Source organism: Elephas maximus, chromosome 2 (genome assembly GCF_024166365.1).
Source record: "Elephas maximus indicus isolate mEleMax1 chromosome 2, mEleMax1 primary haplotype, whole genome shotgun sequence".
In the NCBI taxonomy this organism is placed as follows: domain Eukaryota; kingdom Metazoa; phylum Chordata; class Mammalia; order Proboscidea; family Elephantidae; genus Elephas; species Elephas maximus.
In genome coordinates, this window is record NC_064820.1 from 170,095,332 (window position 1) to 170,118,832 (window position 23,501).

Here is a 23,501-nt window from a genome sequence, read left to right on the forward strand (position 1 = left end):
TCGCCTGCCCGAGAGCACTTCCGGCTCGAGTCTCCGACCCAGGCGGAAGGAGCTCGGCGCCGATCAGGTGAGTGCGGCTTCGGTCTCCTGGCACCGAGGCTTGGTTCCAAGGCCGGCGGTGGGGTCAGATGTGAAGAAGGCTGAGATACCCGCTGCCCTTTTGAAGATGTGGCCTGGGTCGCAGGGGCTAAGTCTTCGGACGTTTACTTAGCGCCAGTTACTTGCCGGGCAGTACCCTGGGCATGGGGACACTGGTGAGCTACCAAGGCAAAGACCCTGCTCTCCAGAAGCTGACATTCTGGTGGGGCGAGGCCGAACATAAACAACTCAACAAACAAACAGCATTATCAAGATGGTAGTAAGTGCTTTTGAGAAAATTAAACAGGGTAATTAATGCGACCTAATGAAGTGTTTTGTTTTTTAATGAAGTGAGGAAGTAAGTCACAGGAAGATCTGTAGAAGAGCATTTCGAGCAGAGGAAACAGCAATGCAAAAGCCATATAGTGGGAACAATTTAGAAAGATCAAGAAAAAAAGAAAAAGGCCATTATGGATGGAACAATAAGGGCAAGGTGAGAATGGAGGGAGATGAGGCAAGAGACTTAGGTAATGGCCAAATCCTGTACGCCCTATGAGCTGAGAGAAAGAGTTTGACTTTTGTTTGGAAAGCAATGAAAAATCATTGAAGAATTTTGTTTTAGTTATCTAGTGCTGCTGTAACAGAAATATCACAGGTACATGGCTTTAACAAAGAGAAATTTATTCACAGTTTAGGAGGCTCGATGTCTGAATTCAGGGTGTCAGCTCCAGGGGAAGGCTTTCTCTCTCTGTCAGCTCTCGGGGGAGGTCTTTGTCATCAATCTTCTCTGGTCGAGGAGCTTCTCAGCTCAGGGACCCCAGGTCCAAAGGACACACTAGTCTCCTGGCTCTTGTTTCTTGGTGGTATGAGATCCTCCTGTCTCTCTGCTTGCTTCTCTCTTTTATATCTCAGAAGAGATTGGCTTAAAACACAATCTTGCAGGTTGAGTCATGCTCCATTAACATAACTGCCCCTAAGCCAAACATCATAGAGATAGGATTTTACAACACATTGGAAAATCATATCAATGACAAAATGGTGAACAATCATGCTGGGAATCATGGCTAAGCCAAATTGACACACATATTTTTGGGGGGACACAGATCAATCCATAACAGTTTCTAAGCAGAAGAAGGAGGAGCCCTGGTGGTGCTGTGTTTAAGCACTCAGCTGCTAACAGAAGGATGGGTCACTTGAGCCCACCAGCCACTCCATGGAAGAAAAGACCTGGTGATCTGCTTCTGTAAAGATTACAGCCTTGGAAACCCTATGGGACAGTTCTGCAATGTCGTATACGGTTACTATGAGCTGGTGTCAACTCCAGGGCACACAACAATAAGCAGAAGAATGACATGCTCTGATTTATGATTTTAAGGTAACTCCAGACCCCTTATCAGAAAGATGCATTTCTTCAGTTGTCTGTGAGCAGTGGGAATGCATAAAACCCATACTGACAGAGCCAGAAAGGCATTAGAGACACCTTTGTTGTACAGATGTGAAAAATCTGAGTCCCAGAGAGAGGAAGGAACATGGGAACTTATCCTTTTAAGAGCCCAGGTCTTCTCATGCTGCCGTATGATGCCTTCAGGATTATCATTTTGATGTACAGATAAAATAATTGTCACTTTCTAAAATCCCTCAGAGAATTTCCATTACTTTTGAAGGGTAGTTCTCTAAATTTAGGTGCATCGACTTGTTAAAAATGCCTAATCCAAAAAAAAGCAATAAAATTAAGAGTATAAAATGGATAATTTCCTCTGATTTCTGTTGTAATGGAAGGTGTGGGGCACCGGTGGCACAATGGTTAAGCATTCAGCTGCTAACCAAAAGGTTGGCAGTTTGAATCCACCAGCTGCTCCTTGGAAATCCTATGGGGCAATTCCACCTTCTCCTATAGGGTAGCTATGAGTTGGAATTGACTCAACGGCAACATGCTTGGGGCTTTTTTGGTTTAATGGAAGGTGCATAAAAATTGGGACTTATGTATGGAATCTTGGTAAGCCACTTAACTGTCTTAATTTTCTCATTTTTAAAGTGCAGCTAACAATAATTATAGCAGCAGGTCTCAAACATTTTGAACTTAGGATCCCTTTACACTTTTAAAACTTGTTGAGAACCTCCAATGTAGGTTATATATATTATATTTACCATTTTTTGAAAACAAAACTGAGAACTTTTAAAAAATAATTACTAATTCATTTATAAATTATAACAAATTTATTACCCAGTGCCGTCGAGTTGATTCCAACTCATAGCGACCCTAGAGGACATTTTTATGAAGAATATTTTCCAAAACAGCAATAATTCTTGGGAAGAATGGCAGTGGAGCCCTGGTGACAGTGGTTAAGAGCTCGACTGCTAACCAAAAGGTCGGCAGTTCAAATCCACCAGCAGCTCCTTGGAAGCCCTATGGGACAGTTTTACTGTGTCCTATAGGATTGCTATGAGTTGGAATCAACTCAGCAGCAGCAGGTTTGGTTTGGAGAAGAATGGCATTATTTTACACTTTTACAAATCTCTTTAATGTCTGGCTTAATGTTCTCATGTCTACTTCTATATTCTTTTTCTTGCACTATCACTCATGATGTAAAACTTCAAAATGTTGAATGAGAATGACCGTGAAAAAGGCAAACGATACCCTAGTATTACTATGAAGATAACCAAAACCAAACCAAACCCAGTGCCATCAAGTCGATTCCGACTCATAGCGACCCTACAGGACAGAGTAGAACTGCCCCATAGAGTTCCCAAGGAGTGCCTGGCAGATTCGAACTGCTGACCCTTTAGTTAGCAGCCGTAGCACTTAACCACTATGCCACCAGGGTTTCCACTATGAAAATAGTCTTGAAAAAGTCTCAGGGAGCCCTCAGGGCTTTGTGCACCACACTTGGCAAATTGCTGAACTATAATACTGTCATGACAATCAGAAGAAATATGGACTTGATTTGTAAGTCATTAAAACTGGATGAATGATAAAAATGCAGATGCCCAGGCCTCTCTCCTACAGATGCTAAATCAGTAAGTCTGAGTGGACCCAAGAAATCTGTGTCTTTAACAAGCACCACAGATTGATTTGATGTAGGTAGTCCAAAATTTATAGTTTGAGAAAACCAGTCGTAGATCAAATTCTCCAATCTAGTGTCCTGCCTACTAAAATTTAAAAAGCTGCGTTGCATTACTTTATATCACTCCATCAGCAGTTTCAAAGCTTCAGCTACACTTTTCACCATAAAGTCCTGGTTCTAGTTGTTCCTTTTGCCTGAGACTCCAGTCTGCAAAGTTTAAATTAGTAAGAAGAAAAAAGTTGGCAGCAGGCACCTATCAAGTTGATGAGTGTCTGAATTCAAAATGTTGAGGACTTGCCACAAGCTGTGGCCCTATGCCAAGGACAGAAGATTTTTAGACACTGTCAGTTTACAATCTTTTGAACAGATAGATGACTGATACAGGAGGAAAACTGTGATAAGTCCTAGAATACCCTCAGTGTACTAGGGGGCTGATAGAGCAAAGAAACTCATCCAAAATTAACAGTGTGGGGGTGAGAGTGTAGGTGAGAAGGCTTCTTGAATAAGTGAAATTAAAGTTGAATGTTGTAGAACAAAAAAAAAAATGTAGAGAGGGTAGTATTTCCAGAGGAAGACACTGGTTGGTAGAGGCAGAAAGCTTCAAGCAAAAGGAGCAACTGGAACCAGAACTTTAGGAACGGTAATGATAGTGTCCAGATGAGGTCCTGGCTGATTAGTTACAGAAATGCAACTAAAGGCCAGATTTGACTCCCTCAGCAAGCAATTCACGCACATCTAGTTCATCTGTTCTACCACCTGAATCTGTTCCTGGAGGATTTATCTCATGGGTAGTAGGAAGTCACGAAAAGATTTTAAAGTTGCCGTGACGTGCTTGGATTTGCATTTAGGACCAATTCCAAGAGCATATCTGTGATATGTTAGAGGGGTAGGATTGGAATTAGACTCATTTAGAAATTGAAAGGATAGTGTGGTACCATTAGAAACGAGGATGGTGAGACTTTGTCTTGCATATTTTAGACATATTATCAGGAGGGACCAGTCCCTGGAGAAGGACATCATGCTTGGTAAAGTAGAAGGTCAGCAAAAAAGAGGAAGGCCCTCAATGAAATTGATTGACACAATGGCTGCAAGGATGGGCTGAAGCATAGCAACAATTATGAGGACGGCGTAAGACTGGGCATTGTTTCGTTCTGTTGTACATAGGGTCGCTGTGGGTCACAGCTGAACTTGATGGCACCTAACAACAGCAACAGGTGGTAGCCAGGTGAGATAAAAGGACTGTGACTTACGGCAGGGATGTTGTTGTGTGCCATCGAGCCAATTCCGACTCATAGTGACCCTATATGACAGAGTAGAACCGCCCCATAGGGTTTCCTAGGGTGTAACCTTTAGGAGCTGATCGCCAGATCTTACCTCCCATGAAACAACTTGTGGGGTCAAACCACCAGCCTTTCGGGTTAGCTGTCACTTAACCATTGCATCACTAGGGCTCCTTAAGGCAGGGATAAAAAAAAAAAATTTTTTTTTTTTTAGTAGAGCTTAATTAAAAAACGTTTTCTAGGAGGTAGACTAATAATAACAATAGCGTGCATTTCTGTATCACCCCCATTGGCTCATCCAGTCCTCACATCTACCCTGTGAGGTGGTTACTATTCAACAGGTAGGAAAATTAAGGCATAGCAAGCACGTGATCTCACACAGAAATGGGATCAGGCACTGCGCTCCAGAGCCCAGGCTCCTAACCACCAAACCATGATGATTGTGTGATTCTGATTTTGCAAAACAGGAAAAATGGTTTTGACTACCATCTAAGCTATGCAGGTGCTGGACAAGTAGATCTGAGGGCAAGAATGACGAGTTTTGTTTTAGTCATACTGAGTTTGAGATACTCGGAGATGTTTCAGATTATAAAGAAAGAAAAAAAACTTGAGTGAGGAGATCACAAATCTAAGTCTGTTACATTGATGTCTTTATCATTTATATCCAGTAGGATAAAAATCACAGGTATAACTGAAATAACCCTCAGTAAAGGAAAGCTCCAATAAAGGTAAATACAGAAGATGTTTTTCACTGGGCCAGAAAATACACTGAAGCTTGAGCTGAGACTGCCCAAATGCCAGTTAAGAGGTACATGATGGCTCCAAGATACTGATGGGAGCATAAGGACCATTTTAATTAGAAACTTTTAAGAAAATGGCCCTGAAAATGGTGATATCTGTTTGAGTATTACTAACCTGTTTTTATATTACAGATCTGTATCATAATGTTTGCATCTAAGCGGAAAAGTTTTCTGTTTGTTCTTTGCAAAGGAGAAGGAGTGCTACTTGCCTTTTCTCCCCCTTGCCTGTTCAGAATGCCACTTTGACCGTTTATGTGCTGGGTGTGTGGGAGCGCCTCCATTTTCCAAGTGTGATAGTACAGGCAGAGACAAGTGGATGAGCTGTAAATACAGCCTGGAACACATTTAATTATGGAGAATGAAGCAATTAATATTTGAGTGTAATTGGTGCAAAAAAACAGTACCATCTGGGCATTAGTTCCCCACCCCCATCCCCCCTCTTTGAGTTCTTCCCGAGCTATTTCTGCAAACAGCAATTTCCTCAGCCAGCTTAATGTTGAGCCACCAGAACTGCAGTCAGCCACATTACTTCCTTACTTACTTCTGTTGAGAATTGGAACAGAATGGAAATACTCCTTCTCTCAGAAGTTGGCAGGAACAGCAGTAAGGCAGTCTGTTAGGGATGACAGCTATAGGCTCTTTTATTTCTTTTTTTAAATAATTTAGTCAATATTCAGAATGATTCTTTAGGGTAAAATCATCTGCATTTTTGATTATTCATGATCCTAGCAAAGCTTACATTCTATTCTCCCTAAAAGATGAAAAAGGAGTTCCATTAAACTTGAGTATAACTTACCTGTTATTAATGTCAAAGAAAGGTAATATGAAATTCTTCTGAGTAACTTCATCTGCAAGCATAGCATCGCCCTTTTTAACTATTTACAGGAAAGTGGCACTTCGATTCTCCTTCTCAAAAGCTATTCTTTTGCTACCAACGTCAGTTGCCGCATTGAAAATAGCAGGCATGAAATTATTATAGCAAGTCCCAAACTTAAAAATGAATTGTGTTCCAAAAATTTGTAAATTTCTCATTTCTCTTTTGCATTCACAGCACAATTATACTTCTCAGCACTTCTCACTCTGTCTTATATATATTTCGATGTTTCTGCCCTTGCTTTCCAGGATGGTTTGTAAACTCCTGAGAATCTGGGACAGTGTCCTGTTCACCTGAGCATCCCTTGCAGTACCTGGTATATCACCTTGTGCATGAAGGGCCCTGATTTACCTGAGCTGTTTTAAAGTCATTAGGCCAGAAAGAGTAAAATCCTCATAGTTTTTGTTGCAAATAGTAGAAACCCACTTACACTGACTTAAGCAAAAGGAGATGTAGTGTAAGGAGATATGTCAGGGGCATCCTTGATCTCAGGAGCAGTTTGTTCTGTCACTCTCTTCTCTGCTTCTCTTAATCTTCTTGGACACAGGCCTTTGCTAGCGTTTTCTCTCACAACTGCTCAACAGCCTTATTCACAAGGGGTTGTCTCTTAGTAACTTAGTAGCTCAGATCAGGAGTCCTTTGTGTTTAGGATGCCCATGGAATGAGTATGAAGTGGCTGGGCTCAGCCTGCCTCAATTGACTAGACATAAAAGGATGCTACAGGATGCGTCGCTCTTCCGCATGAAATCAGGCTACTTCTGCCACCCTTGATCTAAGAGCAGTTGAAGGGTGTTCATTGTGTTTTTCTAGACCCTGTCTTATAGGTTTCTCTAAACTTCTAGTGGTTAGCTGTGCTGTGCACAGAACAGAAGCCACAAGTCTTGGCCACAGAGGCAGTATGCTTGCCACATTCCAGTGTATAAGGAAGAGAGGAGCTGGAGATCGCTGGCAAGGACTGCCGGGTAGTAACAGTGATAGCCACAGTTCAGTTATTTCTGCCCTTTTTTTCCCTACCTAGCCATCTTCCCACCCACTTTCTTGCTTGTGCATTCAGTCTTCGTTTTTGTGATTTTAATTTTAAATAAAATTAAGTAAAGATGTTTATGTTTTTTTTAAAAAATTATATTGGAGCTAGGAAGTAGGATGTTGTGAAGAGGCAGGGCAGCATGTGTGAGTCTCTGTCTTATTCTGTTCCACTTCCCCCTCCTCTCTTTTTTCTCTCCCCCACCGCCATCTCTGTTGTCGTTTCTTTCTGCTTCTTGTATGTGGCTCACACCTGGCTGCCTCAGCCTCCTAGATGTCCTCTTAAATGTCCATTAATCCACAAGTGTCTCAATTCCAAATTGCAAGGACAACAATTCGGATTAGCTGAGACAGCAAATGGGTTGGCTTCCTCCTGGACCCGAGAAGATAGAGGCAAGGCTCTAAAAGGCAGACATAGGCTGGGTAGATCCCAAGAAAGATTCCCTACCAAAAACTCAGGACACAGAAAAATAATGTAACAGATTATGGGTACTTATTTAATCCATATTATAACAGAATATATATTTGCAATGAAAAAGAAAACTGTGAAATTTAAAATTAAAGATTGGAATTACATAATGGTATCTCCCCTCCCCCGAGCATTTTAAATGATTGCATGGTAGTCTGAGTAGAAGTGTTTTTTATCTTAAATAGTGGTTTAACTATCAGGTGTAGACATTAGCACAGTATCCGAAAGAACCGTCAACAACAGTAATAACGTCAACGTACTCAGTGATTACTGTTGCGAGACTCTGTGCTTCACGTGTACTGTCTCATTCAGACCTCAGATAATCCTCTGAGGATGTGAGTTGTGCCACTGAGTTGATTCTGACTCACAGTGACACTGCAGGACAGAGTAAAACTGACCCATAGGGTTTCTTAGGCTTTAATCTTTATAGGAACAGATCTCGAGGTCTTTTCTCCTGTGGAACCGCTGGTGGGCTCAAACTGCTGACCTTTCAGTTAGCAAGCTGAGTGCTTAACCATTTTGCCACCAGGGCTCCTTCCTGTTACTTCCCCCATTTTAAAGATGAGGGGACTGAGTCAGAATAAATCATTAACAAAAGTTGCAAGGTGCGGTGCAATGGATCACTTTTGTGTGGCCTTTCTAGGCATGGTCTTGTAACTCCCACCCAAGTGATTGGGCGGGACTATGTGATAGGGTAATTGTGGCCCACCAAAGGGATTGGTCAGTTTTGTCATCCTGCTGGGTTTGAAATGAGCCATCCCAGAGGTGGGAGAGGGAGGATCCTACCGCCACCAAGGAAGAGCAGCCAGGAGCCAGCACATCCTTTGGACCCCAGATCCCTGTGCTGAGAACCTCCTGGAACCAGGAGACAAACAGAAAGCTGTTAACACTGAAGGCAGTAAGAAACCGAGGCAGAGACCCTGCAGCAGGAGATGACGTGGTGGTCTTCTTGGCCCACAGAGAGAAAGCTGAATAAATGCCTTTGGGCAGAGGCCCAGGGCCAGGGAGAGGCATGCCTGTGAGCACAGCTGGGAAGAGGCTGCTGTGAGGGAAGAACTGTATCCTGAGTGTTCCTCAGCCAAACTTGTAACTGTTACTTCCCTAATAAACCCCATAATCCTGAGTATTATCTTTGAGTTCTGTGTGGCCATTGCAATGAATTATCGAACCCGGCAGAGAAGTAGAGTGCTATGGAAGGGATGGTTGGTGTCAGAATTGGTAAAGACGGCAGAGGGAGAGGGCATGTCTGACCCCCGCCTTACGGGAAGCAGCCCTGGACTGTTGATCTTGAGTCTCCTTACCCCCTGTGAAGTTGGAGGGACTTAGACTCTGCTCCCATGCTGTGTTTTTTTGTTTTTATTTTTTACAAAAGGCTGGTTAGAGTCAGAATCAGGATTTGAATCCAGGAAATCGAACTCCAGAGTCGGTACTATGAACCTCTCTGCCAATGCATTTATCAGAGGCCTACAATGACACTGTTCTAGAATAATCTGAATACACAGTGGAATGTAACTGATTAGTCCTCTCTTATTGGATCTGTCAAACAGTTGAACCACCATTAGGCAAGTTGTTGCAAAGGAAACTAGGAACTGTATCAGTGGTCCCCGGGTGCCAATCCACAGACTCACTTCCAGAATCACCCAGGGAGCTAATGAAAGGCCATAAATTCCAAGGCTGAAACCCAGAGGCTCTGATTCACTGAATCAGAGGTGGGGACCCAGGAATCTGCATTTGTAACAAGCTGTCCAGGTGATTGTGATATTCAACCTGGTTTGGAAGCTCTGGAATTGGTGATCTTTTATTCCCATTCATATCTTCTAGGACAATATGGTAAATGGAAACTTAGGGGGCTAGGGGCTCATTTGAAGAGTGCCTTTAGGTAGATACCTTTAAGATCTTTTGAAGTTGTTAGCATTGGAGCTTTTTGTCTCAGAGAAGATAATAGGTGCTCAGTAATTGCATGTTGCTTTGAATGATTATGATCCCTTTTGCATAACATTCCTCGCTTTACAAAGCTCCATCACATACTTTATCAAATTTAAACTAATCTTCATCTATAAATATACATCAAGCAAATGCTGGTTATGAGGAATAACAATAAAAATATAGTGCCTGTGCTTAAGGGGCTCGTAGGTGAGAGTGAATATACTGTCTACCAGTATAGCGCAATATACCAGAGCCAAATGACTAGTGTAGGTGGTGAGGGCTGTGGAAGGTCAGGGGAAGCCATTTAGTATCCAGAGGTGTACCCTGGATCCATGTGGGAAAAAGAGCCAGGCCCTGAAAGGAGGGTGGGCTTGGGCTCAGAGAAGCTGCATAAAGCAGGGATTCCAGGGACACTGCTCATGTGGAGGCTGTTCATGCTTCCATATCTCCTACATCTCCTGCCAGGGAGAGTAAGTCCTTTTCTTCTCTTGTTTCCTATTTCTTCCACCTTTGCTCCCTCAATACTGTGGAGACATCTCTATCCCCACAAGTGATCTGTACTACTCCTGAGCTTCTCATTTCTTTGACCTCTTCATTTTGAACAAGAATCTTCACTCAGTTTACACTCCTACTCTGATTTGAAAGCCCACCTGCAATTCTGCTGTTGGCCTGTAAAAGAGAGCCGGTCTCCACCTCAAAGCCTTTATCAGGCAGCAGTACCTCTAGAAGTTAATAACACTGCTTTGTTTTTGTGTACAGTTACCTTTATCCAATGAAGGGGTATAAAGCTTATCTTTAAAAATAAATGATTGTGAGTAAATTGATTTAAAGAAAAAGAATAAGTGAATAATAATATGGTACATCCCCACTGCTCTCAAGTTGATTCCAACTCATAGCGACCCTATAGGACAGAGTAGAACTGCCCCACAGGGCTTCTAAGGAACAGCTAATAGATTCAAACCTTTTGGTTAGCAGCCAAGCTCTTAACCACTGTGCAACCAGGACTTCTAAAATGGCGCATAAATATAGCAAAAAACAAAACATGACAGTAGAAGGAATAAATAAAGCTTGGGAAATACTGACTTAGATGAACCCACCAAACCAAAAGAAAACCAAACCAGTTGCCATCAAGTCAATTCCAACTTACAGGACCCTGTAGGACAGAGTAGAACTGACCCATGGGGTTTCCAAGGAGCAGCTGGTAGATAGGAACTGCTGACCTTTTGGCTAGCAGCCATAGCTCTTAACCGCTATACCCCCAGGGCTCCACATAAACCATTTATCCAAGGCCTGGGGAAGGGGGAAAAGCAGGAAAAATAACCTGGAGCACTTTTCCAGCACATTCATATCCTATCACCACTGAGAACCGCTAGTCTAGAATAAAGGACAGAATCGTGTCCACCAATTGTTGTACATCTTATAGTGAAAAGGAACTCAGGAACTTACACATATCAAGCCCGTAGCAGAGTGCCTGGCTTATGGTAGTCATTCAGCAAATGTTATTTTCATTGTTTCCACCCCCTACCCCGTCCTGAAAAGAGAAACTAGGTTCTCCTACTAACTTACAGCATTTTCTTAAGGAACAAGTCGTTGTGAAGTGAGTAGGTTAAATAACATCATTTCTGAACTCCCTCCAGTGCTCAAATTCTTTGTTTCCTTTAGTGTCATTTTCGTGGGGTTTGGGGAAGAAATGGAGATAAATATGTGTTTGATTTATCATGTATGACCAGAGTTCTTTGTTTTACTCTAAATAGTCCATCCTTAAATTTTAAAGATTTAGAAAATTATTTACTGTCATCATTCAAACATCCTTTCAAGGACTAGTGAAAATTAAATAACATTTAGAACTTACTGTAATTCAGACTTTGAGGAACTTAATGAGAAAATATAATGATCCATTGCTTTTTACGTTCTATGATTAAGCAGCCTTCGTGTAAGTATAAGGGAGAGTAAATGCCATTTCCAAAACTAATTATCTTGGGCCTTGATTAGAAATAAAACTAGGCATTTCATCCCATATTTTATAGAAATAGACGTTGAAAATTTTCTTTGAGAGTCAGTGATTTAAAAGGGGGATCACATCACCAGGAAGATGGTCAAAATCTCATAGACTCTTAGACTGGGATGTTATTTTGCATTTTATTCATGATACTTTGCCCCCTTTAAGTTTGTCTGACAATCTTGCCCTGTAGGTTTATAATCACATTTCTACCAACTAGATACTTAAGATGTCATTTCCTTCAGTAGCTGACTTCACAGACTTTGAGCTGGAATTTGGTATTCTTACAAACTGTTAGATATACTGTGTTTTCTCTCTTGGTATTGAAGAAACTATTAAAGGAAAATTCTTTTTACTAACATTCTTGCCAAGAGGGGGGTTCTGTAGTCTCAGGAGTTGATAATTTTATATATATATATGTATATAGCAATAAGTGCAATTTTCTTTCTAATGTTGAAACAAAAACAAAAGAACTATCTCCAGTGTCCTTGCATTATTTATATCTGATATATCCATGTACTTGAATACTCAAATTTTGAGCTGCACGGTTATGATTATGATGTACCAGTTGATTTACATTATTGATATAACAACAGATGGTAATGGTACAGGTTGAAATACAGGATCGTTAAGCTAAATATTTTAGCCTGCGTTGGCGCCCTGTTGCATAGAATTTGTCAGAGTGAAATAGAATCACAGCAGTTCAGAACTGGAAGAGCCTTTAGAGATTGTCTCATCCAGTCCCTCATTTGACAAATGAGAAAACAGAGGCCCAGAGAGAATGCTACTTGCCAAGGTCGTACAACTAGTTAGTAGCAAAGCTAGGACCAGGATCTAGGTCTGCCGTTGCCTTATTAAGTGCTGTTTCCCCGTTCTTATTTGAGATTTTTAAGCGGTATTTTCTCTATATCACTTTTCATTCAGCTCCCTGACGTCAGCATCCACTATCCTAATCAATTTCACATCTGTTCATTTCTAAATCATACACGCTTTCACCCCATTATGAGTCTTGGTTGGTTAAATTTTCTATCTGGCTTTCTTTTAGGTTGGTCTCCACTCACATCTTTTAATATTCGAGACTTCAATGTACAGCTGGATCTACCACTTTTTCAGAAAACTTCAATATCAAACAATAAATTTGCCACTGTGATCTTGTTATAGTACAGAAACTTTTGAGTTTTCCAAGTCCAAACAAGATTTTCTCACATTTTCCCATGAAGCCACATTGTTGCTTATTCACTTTGGTGGTAAGTGTTATTGTGCCAGCTGCTTTTGTTTTGGAAGATGCAGGCTCCAACCAAACGGCCCCACTGGAAGCAAATCACAGTTCTTCCAACACATCGTTTCTGCCGAGCTTTGAACTCTCAGCATGTTCCCATTCAGGTGATGATGTCATCATAGCCAAAGAGGGAGCTAATATTTCAATCGAGTGTCTTCTCACAGTTAGCTATCATCAAGATGTCCGTTGGTGCAACTCAAGAGGACAGCAACTGGGTGATAGAGGCAGAGGTAACTTGTTTTTGTTGTTGTGTGCCATCAAGTTGATTCCAACTAATAGCGACCCTGTAGAACAGAATAAAACTGCCCCACAGGGTTTCCGAGGCTGAAATCTTTACTGGAGCAGATCTCCAGATGTTTTCTCCTGAGGAGTGGCTGGTGGGTTCAGACACCAATCTTTTGGTTAGCAGCTGAGCACTTAACCGTTGCAGTACCAGGGCTCCTTGAGTTAACTGTGCTAGGATATAATTAATCAAGGTTATTCATTTCCTGCTAATGGTGTCTTCTTGGTTTCACGGTGTATTCAGTAAGAACTCTCAAAGATGAGGTACCAAGATGAAGAGTTAAAACCTTTAAAAGTCATGGAGTAGCAAACCTATCAGAAAAAGCAAAACAATTTTAATTCCTTGCCAGAAGAAGAAAAATATAAAGAATAGTTATAAATAAAAAAGGTATTCACATGTTGACAGTGAGCTGTTTTCCCTCCTTTTTGTGAGTTGGTTTCCTTCTTCACTGAAGGTAGACTACATCAGAGCTGCTGCATACAGCAGGGCAAGCTGTGCACTGCTCACTTGCAGTAGCACCATTCACTAGACCACAGTGTGAATGGCGCAGTATGGTGGCCCTGTGACAATACAGCGGGAAGTGTTTGGGTTAGACTTCGGTAAATTGTCATAATTTAAAAAAATTTGTTCTGAAACGCATTACTACAAATGTTGGAGAAAATCCAGGATGTCTTTAAAATGAGAGATTAATGCAGAAAACTCTGAGCCCTTCTGAGAATTGGAAGAACATGGAGGAGGAGCTCCGTAGGCCCTTCTAGCTATTTTTTTCTATTCTACACCTTACTTTATTTAAAAACAGGAGAGCTACTCTTCAAAGTCACACAAACTTAACTGTAATGTGACCAGGGTCTACTTTCTGACAGGTTTTTATTTAATTTTTCTATTTGTGGACCTGTAAACACATATGAACCCACACTATTTCCTTACCCAGTATTTTGTTAGATATGTTCAATGCGTACTTTTGAGTTATAACACCTCAAAAAGAAATCACCATGAAAAGCCAGTGGGATGAAGATTAAATTCTGCGATCCCCACAAGCTACACTTTCAGAAAAGGCCCCCTTATCTTTTTTTGTTAGAAAGATAGTCTAACCTCCTGAAATATAAAGGATTTTTAGCTGTTTTATTAGGATGGAAAACAGAAAAGGAAGCAAATGGTATTCCCTTTGGAAATATACACTAAACATTTTAGCCTTCTGCAAAGAGAATAACTGGTTACCAAGAGATTGAAGAGTTAGAGTTATTAGAACAGAATAAGAATTGCTGCAAACTGGCATAAGTTTAAGTAACTCCAGAATAAAGAAGCCAAAGACAAATAAAAGATCTCTCTAAAGCTCAATTAAAATACTAAATTCTTATTTAATTTGAATTTTGCTATTGGGTCCAAGATAGAGCCTTCTGAAATTTTTTCCTTAGGGATAATTTTCACTTCACTGTCCAATAAAGGGAAACCCTGGTGGTGTAGTGGTTAAATGCTACAGCTGCTAACCAAAAGATTAGCAGTTTGAATCCACCAGGCGCTCCTTGGAAACTATGGGGCAGTTCTACTCTGTCCTATAGGATCGCTACCCAACGCAGTAGACATACGACTATTGAGCACTTGAAATGTTGATAGTACAAACTGAGATGGGCAGTAAGTATGTAAAATACACACTGAATTCAAAGCTTTAGTATGGAAAAAATATATTTTAAAAACTCATTGATAATCTTTTTATATTGACTACATGTTGTTTTAGTGAGTTGAGTACATGTTGAGATGATATTTTTTAAATATTGGGTTAAATAAAATATGTTATTAAAATTAATTCCACCTGTTTCTTTTTACTTTTTCTAAATATGTCTATTAGAAAATTTTGTTAAGTCCATGACTTACTTTTTTGGCTCCCATTGTATTTCTAATGGACAGCACTATTTTAGAACGTCACCTCTTCCCTTTTGCACAAAACTAGTTAAGGTTGAGTCTGAATTGTTCATCTAGCTCCTGTGTAGCTGGGGTTTCTTCATTGTCCCTAGGCAAGTGCATTCCAAAGCATTGGTTCTCAAACAGTTTGTGACTTTTATGATTGATACAATGCTTAAGAAGTATCAGTCACAGTGCAGATTTCCAGGCACCCCACGAAAGTTTCTGCTTCAGGAGTCCATATCTATAACAAGCGCTCTGGATAATTCTTCTGAAGTTAGCCTTTGATCCCACTTTGAGAAACACTGCTCTGAAGAAACAGCATTGAAATGATAATGAGTTTCTTCTTCCATGCACTTGTCAGTGAATCTACAAACTAGTTGTCAAAACAGTTTGAGAAGGTAGGCTGAACAAAACTATCCAGCTTGCTTGTCTTTTCCTCTCCTCCTTTATTCCCATCTGCCCTCTTTGCCCTTCCACAATGCTTACAGCCCTGTTTTCCCATCCACTCACTCACTCACCCGATGAACCACTATTGAGGTCCCTGGGTGGCGCAAACAGTTTGCGATCAACTACTAACCTAAAGGCTGGGGGTTCGAACCCACCCAGTGGTGCCTCAGAAGAAAGGCCTGATGATCTGCTTCTGTGAAGATTTTAGCCAAGCAAATCCCATGGAGTAACTCTACTCTGTAAAACATGCGGTTGCCATGAGTCGAATGGATTCAACAGCAACAGGTATTGTCGACTTAGACTACCCCTGTCTTTCTTCCTTATCTCATCCAGGCCTCCTTTTCAAGCACCCTCCTCTTCTCCTCAGACATTCGTTCACCTAACTATATCACTGTTCTAATACTGTTTTTGACATCTGTATATGTGTCTCAGAATGAAATGGATTAGCAAAGACCAAGCTAAATCCGTGGTTCCCATCAGCTAGTTAAAAATACAGACCTATTGAATCAGAATCTCTGGAGTAGTGCCCAGAATGTATATTTTGAACATGATTTGGGTTTCCACATTTGGGACCCACTGAACTAGACTCATCTAGACTCATCTCTCTGGCTCTAGAATATCTTGACCAAACACAACTAAAATTTGAATTATTCAATCAATGGGATTGGTATAGACAGCTGATATATAAACAAAGCCGCAGGCTAGGACGAGATCAGCCAAATGGAATGGCAGTTTCATTTTCCTATTTGCCTTTACTTTGAAAACCACTAACATCTATCATTGATGCTTTCAGCAGCAGCTCTGGAAAATTGTATTAGATTTTATGAATCTCAAGTGAGAAGAGTTTAAAGAGCATGTCAGTCTAGTATAAGGTTCATAAATCTTGAGCTATTATCAGCAAGCAAGCTAGAGAGCTTAGGTAGTAGTTGTACAGTGGTTGATAATGGGAGCCTGTGAAGTTTATAATACCTTGGATCATAGGGTATCCTTTTCATAGTTCCCAAGTTCATAGAACAGAAGCATATGGAATAATGGCTGTATTCATACTACATATTATCTTTCTCTTTTTTGCATTAGCGAAGTGATGGTTCTTAAATATAAAGCATTTAAATGAATTTTGATGATGATAAAAATAGTGAAAATCCAGAGTTCTTATTAATGTACATGCCACTGAAATAATCCAGAACCATGGAATCTCAAGGACGAAAGAGATTTTGAAGATTAGGCACTGGAGTGATACTTAACAAGCAGTCACCCTTTCTCCCCAGAGACACCAGCTATAGTCATAAAAACTCACTCACACGCCAGGTTAGCCCATCCATCTCATCTTTGAATGAATTCCATGTTAAAGCACAGAGTACTTTGGGAAATTACCACAAAGGAGAGAATTGTGCAGACAGAGCCAAGTTATTGAAGGATGTTGAGTCAAGGAAGTGGCCAATGCACTTTGCTTTTTATACCCTTGTACACTTTTGTATACGTGTTTCCCGAATGGGAGAGGCGCAGCATGTCTTAGGCTTTACACAGAAGCATAGATATCTTAATGGCAACTTTATTCTCTTTGTTCAGTTGTTCATTTACCCTGACCTCTGAGACACATCTTTTGGCGTTTGCTTTAGTTACTCTTGCCAGAAAATCAAGATTGTCATCAACAAGTCTTTCCTAGCAAAACAAATTAACATGTGCAAGGCATGCCAGATTAGCCACTTAGTAATTGAAAAGGTGCGTTAAATTGCTAGGTTTTTTTTTTTTGTAATAACTTTTGTTTTTTATTAATGTAAGTTTATTGTGGAAAGTTAGCCAATACAGCTAAATAAAAAGAAGAAAATAAAAATTACTCCTGTCACCCCAGAAATAACCATTGTTTTTCATTTTTGATGCATGTCCTGCTAGTGTATGAAAGTATATAGGTAGAGATGGTGGCATAGACACACACATGTACATATAAACATTTTTATAAAGGTTAGTCCTACAGTCGTCATTTTCACCGAAAGGGTTTTTATATCTAGGAGTAAAAAGGTAGCTATGATGATCATTAGTGTCAGGAAGGAAGATCTTGATTTCCTTTTTAAGTTCCAGGCTAGTTAAATTCTGACTCAGAACATTACAATCTGCCCTTTCTTACATGATTTAAACAAATAGTAAATCCTAACAGATGAGTTAAATTTAAAGTACTTTCATGAAGAGGTGGAATATTGATCAGACAACTGGCATTTTTAGTAACAGTATTCTTTATGCTATAATTTTTTTAAATTTCTGTTGGCTTATCAGGTGGAAAATGGTTGGTTTCTGATAACTTCCTGAATATCACCAGCGTAGCCTTTGATGACCGTGGGCTCTATACGTGTTTCGTCACCTCTCCAACTCATGCCTCCTATTCTGTCACCCTACGTGTTATCTTCACCTCGGGAGACATGAGTGTCTACTACATGATTGTTTGCTTGATTGCCTTTACAATCACGCTCATCTTGAATGTCACAAGGCTGTGCATGATGAGTAGCCATCTTCGCAAGACTGAGAAAGCCATCAATGAATTCTTCAGAACTGAAGGAGCTGAGAAACTTCAGAAAGCCTTTGAGATTGCAAAACGCATTCCCATCATCACCTCAGCCAAGACCCTGGAGCTTGCCAAAGTCACACAATTTAAGACCATGGAATTTGCTCGTTACATCGAAGAACTGGCAAGAAGTGTTCCTCTGCCACCTCTTATTCTAAACTGCCGGGCCTTTGTTGAGGAGATGTTTGAAGCTGTGCGAGTGGATGACCCTGATGACATGGGAGAAAGAATTAAAGAGAGACCTGCCTTGGATGCTCAAGGTGGCATCTATGTCATTAACCCAGAGATGGGGCGGAGTAATTCACCAGGAGGAGATTCAGATGATGGTTCTCTGAATGAGCAAGGCCAGGAGATAGCAGTTCAGGTCTCTGTCCATCTTCAGTCAGAGACTAAAAGTATTGATACTGATTCTCAAGACAGCAGTCATTTCAGCCCATCTGACAATGTGGGATCTGCTGAATCTAACTCTAACTACAAAGATGGAGCATATGAAAATTTCCAGCTGTGAACCATGCCAGTACCTACAAAAAAGACAACTCTCAGAAAAGGAACTTCTTTTTAGGGAATAACAATTTTACCAAATAATGACTAGGGTTTTCTCCCTTGTTGACAGAACATCAGAACATGAATTGCCAAAATCATTGTAAAAATGCAGCGTTTTTCCTATCTGATATCTATCTCAGTCATTTCCCCCAAGGCTGAGTAAATGATCCCCCACCCCTTTGCTGTCAAGTCAATTCCGACTCATAGTGACCGTATAGGACTGGGGAGAACTGCCCCATGGAGTTCCCAAGGAGAGCCTGGTGGATTCAAACTGCCAACCTTTTGGTTAGCAGCCGTAGCTCTTAACCACTATGCCACCAGGGTTTCCAGAGTAAATGATAAAATAGGCATTAAGATTTAACGGAGCCTGAGAGAGAAACAAGATGCGAAAAGTACCAAATTAGGAGTCCCATGGCTTCTCTTCTAGTCATGATTCTTCCATTGGTTAGGTCTGACAGCTCTCTTGAGGCCTCATTTTCCCATCAGTAAAATGGAGGATTTGCATTAGATGATATCTAAATTGTTTCTGACACTCTAACTTCTTCAGCACATCTCAAGTAAACCCTGCCTGAGACTTTAAGTCCCCTTTTATAGAAGGGACCAAGCTGAGACTTTTCTGTGATTTAGATATCCGTACCAGTACCATAATGGGTAGATGTATGTGCGTTTTTCAGCTGTTTTGTCTTATGGAGCATTCAGTTGTATGTGCAGACATCAGAGAGCTAACTGCTCATTAGTAAACTACTTACCATGAGTAAATTGGTCCTATTTGAGGGTATATCATGTCTTTTTAACTTAATGAGGCATCATTTATCTAGTTCATTGAAGTTCATTCACTGATTTCCCAACTGGCCTCCCGAAGTTAGTAGTTTGTTCCTAAGAAATAATGTCTTCAATAACTTTAGAATAAGAAATGGTGTCAAATAAGAAACCAGTCTGTCTCTGGTAAATCATGGATTTTGGCATTTCTGCTAATACAATTTCTCAGGCTTTTCCTTTTTAAAAGTACTGGGCTCTACTAGTGGGCTGTGTGTTTGGGATCCCATCCCAGGGAAAAACCCAGACCTAGATTCCTCTTTAGACCCCTGCCTACACTCTTGCCCTTTGTGGTCTTAAATATGGTGCTCAAGGTTGCATGCCTCCATATCTTGTTTGGTTTATGGTTGTTGAGCTTGTTGTTATTTTTATGTACATCAGATTCAGGATTCTGAGGTAGGGATGCTTCTGTGGCCTTTCTGAGAAGTCACTACCTGAAATAAGATTAGATAATAGTATGTGACATGTTAACCCATTGGCGTCAAGTCGATTCCAGCTCATAGCGACCCTATAAAAGCATAGCGTTTGCCCCATAGGGTTTCCAAGGCTGTAGATACTTACAGAAGCAAACATCTGTGTCTTTCTCCCACAAAGCTGCTGGTGGGTTTGAACCGCTGACCTTCCAGTTAGCAACCAAGTACTTTAACCACTGTGCCACCATATATATAATCTAAACATAAAGAGGAAGGAAAATTATGGATGATGCCACCTGGTTCAACTGTGTATAATAAACACTTAAGATAGCATTTCTTGCCTGGCTGAGATCTGGTGTAATGGAGTTGTAAGTAACTCTTCAGAATAATTTCTTCAACTACAGGAAGCTTGGTGCCATATAATTTTAAGAACTTGGCAACGGAGCAACATTTGGTGCTTCAAGTGTCTTCATTTGGCTTCTAAGCATTGAAGCATTACTTGAACTAGAGGTTCCTAAGGGAAATAGTCAGAGGAGATTTTATCAGGATTTTAATTTAAGGTTTTAAATGGAGGAAGGCAGGAAATTCAAAGTGTCATCTGGGAGAACTCATCCCTGCCTTTATCCAGGCCTATAAAAAAAAAAAAAATTTTTTTTTTTTTTTATCAGAAGTAATACATCTGCTCTGGATAGCATGAATGAATCAATGTGCAGTTTTATCAGATGGCCTTACAGATATCTTCGTTATCTAGAGCTGCTGTAACAGAAATACCACAAATGGGTGGCTTTAACAAACAGAAATTTATTTTCTCACAGTTTAGGAGGCTAGAAGTCTGAATTCAGGATGCTGGCTCTAGGGGAAAGCTTTCTCTCCCGAACAGCTCTGGGAGAAGGTCCTTGTCTCTTCAGCTTGGTTCCTGGTTTCTTGGAGATCGCCATGGTGCTTGGCATCAGCCTTCCCCCATCTCTGCTCACTTGCTTGTTTAATACCTTTTATATCTCAAAAAAGATTGACTCAAAACACACCCTACCCTAATCCTACCTCATTAACATAACAAAAACAACCCGTTCCTAAATGGGATTATAACCACAGGCATAGAGGTTAGGATTTACAACACATATTTTGGGGGGACACAATTAAATCCATAACAACAGATGAAGATGATAATGCTGCCTTTTCTGTCTCTCAGGCTGTTTCCATGGAAACCTCCAGAGCCAAACAAAAGCTACCAATCATTTAGCTAAAGCTTGGCTTGGCTCATAGACCTGTTTCTTTAAGGAAAACTCTCTCACACATTGGGCTATGAGAGCAGAGGTTCTTGAACATACCTTAGATTACAGAATACATCTTTCCCTCAGCATTTCTCTTGAAAAAATTAAAATTAAAAAAATAATAAAATCATTTGTCAATATCCCCTTAATATCTCTCAGATCTTCACATGGTACCTCCAGCCCCATCTCAGTATAGCAGGTTTGAGATCATCTTTTAGAATGTAGCTTATCACATTAAAGAGTATGGTTTTACTCCGTATTATTTTCATGGTGGAAATTAGTGTTCAGGACTCTAAGGTGGACATATTTAATGATCAAAGTCTTAGGAGGTAGGACTTTTGAAAAATATAGGAAATACTGAAAAAAATTAGTTTGCAGAGTACTATATCATAATAAATATAACCTACTCCTATATATCCTTGATAAATTATAAAAACAACCGTGACTTGGTTTGGGGGACAAAATGACCGGTTTACTTTTTCTATGTTTTGTGGGTTATGGTGCCGTTGATACAGGATTAGTAAGTCAAAACTTAATCAGAGTTGGTATTACTTTCTAAAGCTACTTTTTAAGAGGAAGGAAACCACACTTCATATTTTCTGTATTTAATCAAATACTCTTCATATATAACTAACAGCCGATATTATCTTTTTGTAAAATCCTTAACCTTTTGAACTTAAAATACAGCCTAAAGCCTTTTAATAATGACTGTGGTTTAATTATTCTTATGTCTCACTGGATTTTATACTTAGTTAAAAATACCTTTATCCAGCAAAATGTATTTGCAATAGTTCTGTCATCTCATTTATAAATTTTGTCTCATATTGTGATTTAATGAACCTTATTGTCCTTATGAAATGAAGTGGTAGCTTTGTGAAATATATTTATTTAAAAATCTCTATAGATTGCTTACCAGCTGAAATCAAGTAAACAGGCATCTTTTGAGCCAATATGCGACTTGAGTTTATCCGCAGTTTGATTATCCTTGAAGTTGCATCTGTTATGATGGCTTAATTCTTGAGTAAGGCCCAGGGAGCATTTATATTTCCTACCAACTTTTTTTTTTTTCAACTACCTTGATAAATATCTTGAGAATTGCAGACCTGGAATGGATCAGCATTCCTGCCTGCTTCTTTGCCTCACTTCACTTGTGTTTTAAGGTCAGAATAATGTGTGCATACTACTGTCCCTTCACTCTTCCAGCCACCGTGAGCCCTTTCTGTCCATCCCTCTCCATACACTGCATGTAGTTTCACGCTGGATCAGGCTTTGTCTCCTGGAACCGAGAGCAGCACAGGAGCACTGCATGCTTGTTTTCTAGAGTTCAGCAAGTCATTGGTGCTAGCCTTGTCTCCACATACCAGCAGCTGTAATGGAAGTGTATTCTATTTCCTGAGTCACTAGTGAGAGAGCTCACTCTTCTCATCTAGGCCAGGAATGTTAAAAATGTTCAGCCTTATGCGTAAACTCCTTGATTGTCATTAACACATTTCATAAAAATAAATGAATTTGGTATGGTTCAATTTATGTTTAAATGGTCAGCATTTTAATAAATACTTGTATTTTAATGCCCTTTTTTTTAACATCATACTTGACTGTAATAAATATTCAATGGAGTATATTTGTCAGAATGTTCTATGGAGTATATTTCATTTTTGTGTAACAGAATTTGATGTTAATTATTTTAAACAAGAGTAAATACGAATTCAGCTCGGATTCCACCAACGCTACCCATTTCAACTTACAAATATTTCTTAAGCATCTGTAAGTTTTTTATGGTATAGGCCATGCTAAGGTGGGTGCCCTGCCCACAATAAACTGCATTACCAGACTGTCCTCCCTAGGCTCAAAAACAGTAGTTTACCCCTTCAAAGTAAAGCATTCTTGACAATGGCAACAGATTGAGAAAAGGCCTAGAGTTAGGAGGATTTAGCACATGTTTTGGAGATCATATGATTAGTGTGTAAAATTTGTGATGAAATTTGGCAGGTGGGAGGAGCAGTGGTAGAAGTGAAAGTCTGCAGTCCCCTGGGAATGAAAGGTAATAATGGGAAATGGGAAAAGCACAGGATCTTGGGAGAAAGGCACAGGAACAGGTGAGAGGTATGACTATGACTTGAATATCACAGACTCCTTCGAATGAAAACCTAGACTGTACCTCCCTGTAGGAGCTGCAACAATGGATTCAACATACCAACGATCATAAAGATGGGCCAGGACCAGGCAGCATTTCATTCTTTTATACATACGGCTGCCATGAGTTGAGGCCAACTCAAAAACAACTAACAACAAGAACATCCCTATAGCAAAAGGTCACAGAACTTTATTGATTCCACTGTAACTATGGGCAAGTGACTTAACCTCTCTGGGCTTGAGTGAAACAGAGTTGATAACACCTACCTCATGTAATTAACATGAGGATCAAATATGGCAGTGTGTAAGCAAACTATGTTAGCTGTAGCATTTAAGGGGTTAG

At 40.2% G+C, this 23,501-nt stretch overlaps 1 protein-coding gene across 3 annotated transcripts; it reads left to right on the forward strand.

The window, feature by feature from the left end:
- Positions 1 to 28: 28 nt before the first annotated feature.
- On the forward strand, positions 29 to 22,637 carry MFAP3 (microfibril associated protein 3). 3 transcript variants are annotated; one of them, XM_049874166.1, is made up of 3 exons: positions 29 to 67; positions 12,560 to 13,023; positions 17,697 to 22,637. In XM_049874166.1, the coding sequence occupies exons 2-3, from the start codon at positions 12,729 to 12,731 to the stop codon at positions 18,488 to 18,490; spliced, it is 1,089 nt and encodes a 362-aa protein (XP_049730123.1). In that variant the 5' UTR covers positions 29 to 67; positions 12,560 to 12,728; the 3' UTR covers positions 18,491 to 22,637. The 3 variants fall into 3 exon arrangements, with proteins under 3 accessions (XP_049730123.1, XP_049730124.1, XP_049730125.1); XM_049874167.1 differs by lacking the exon at positions 29 to 67 and adding an exon at positions 76 to 571; XM_049874168.1 differs by lacking the exons at positions 29 to 67; positions 12,560 to 13,023 and adding an exon at positions 14,866 to 15,710.
- Positions 22,638 to 23,501: the final 864 nt, after the last annotated feature.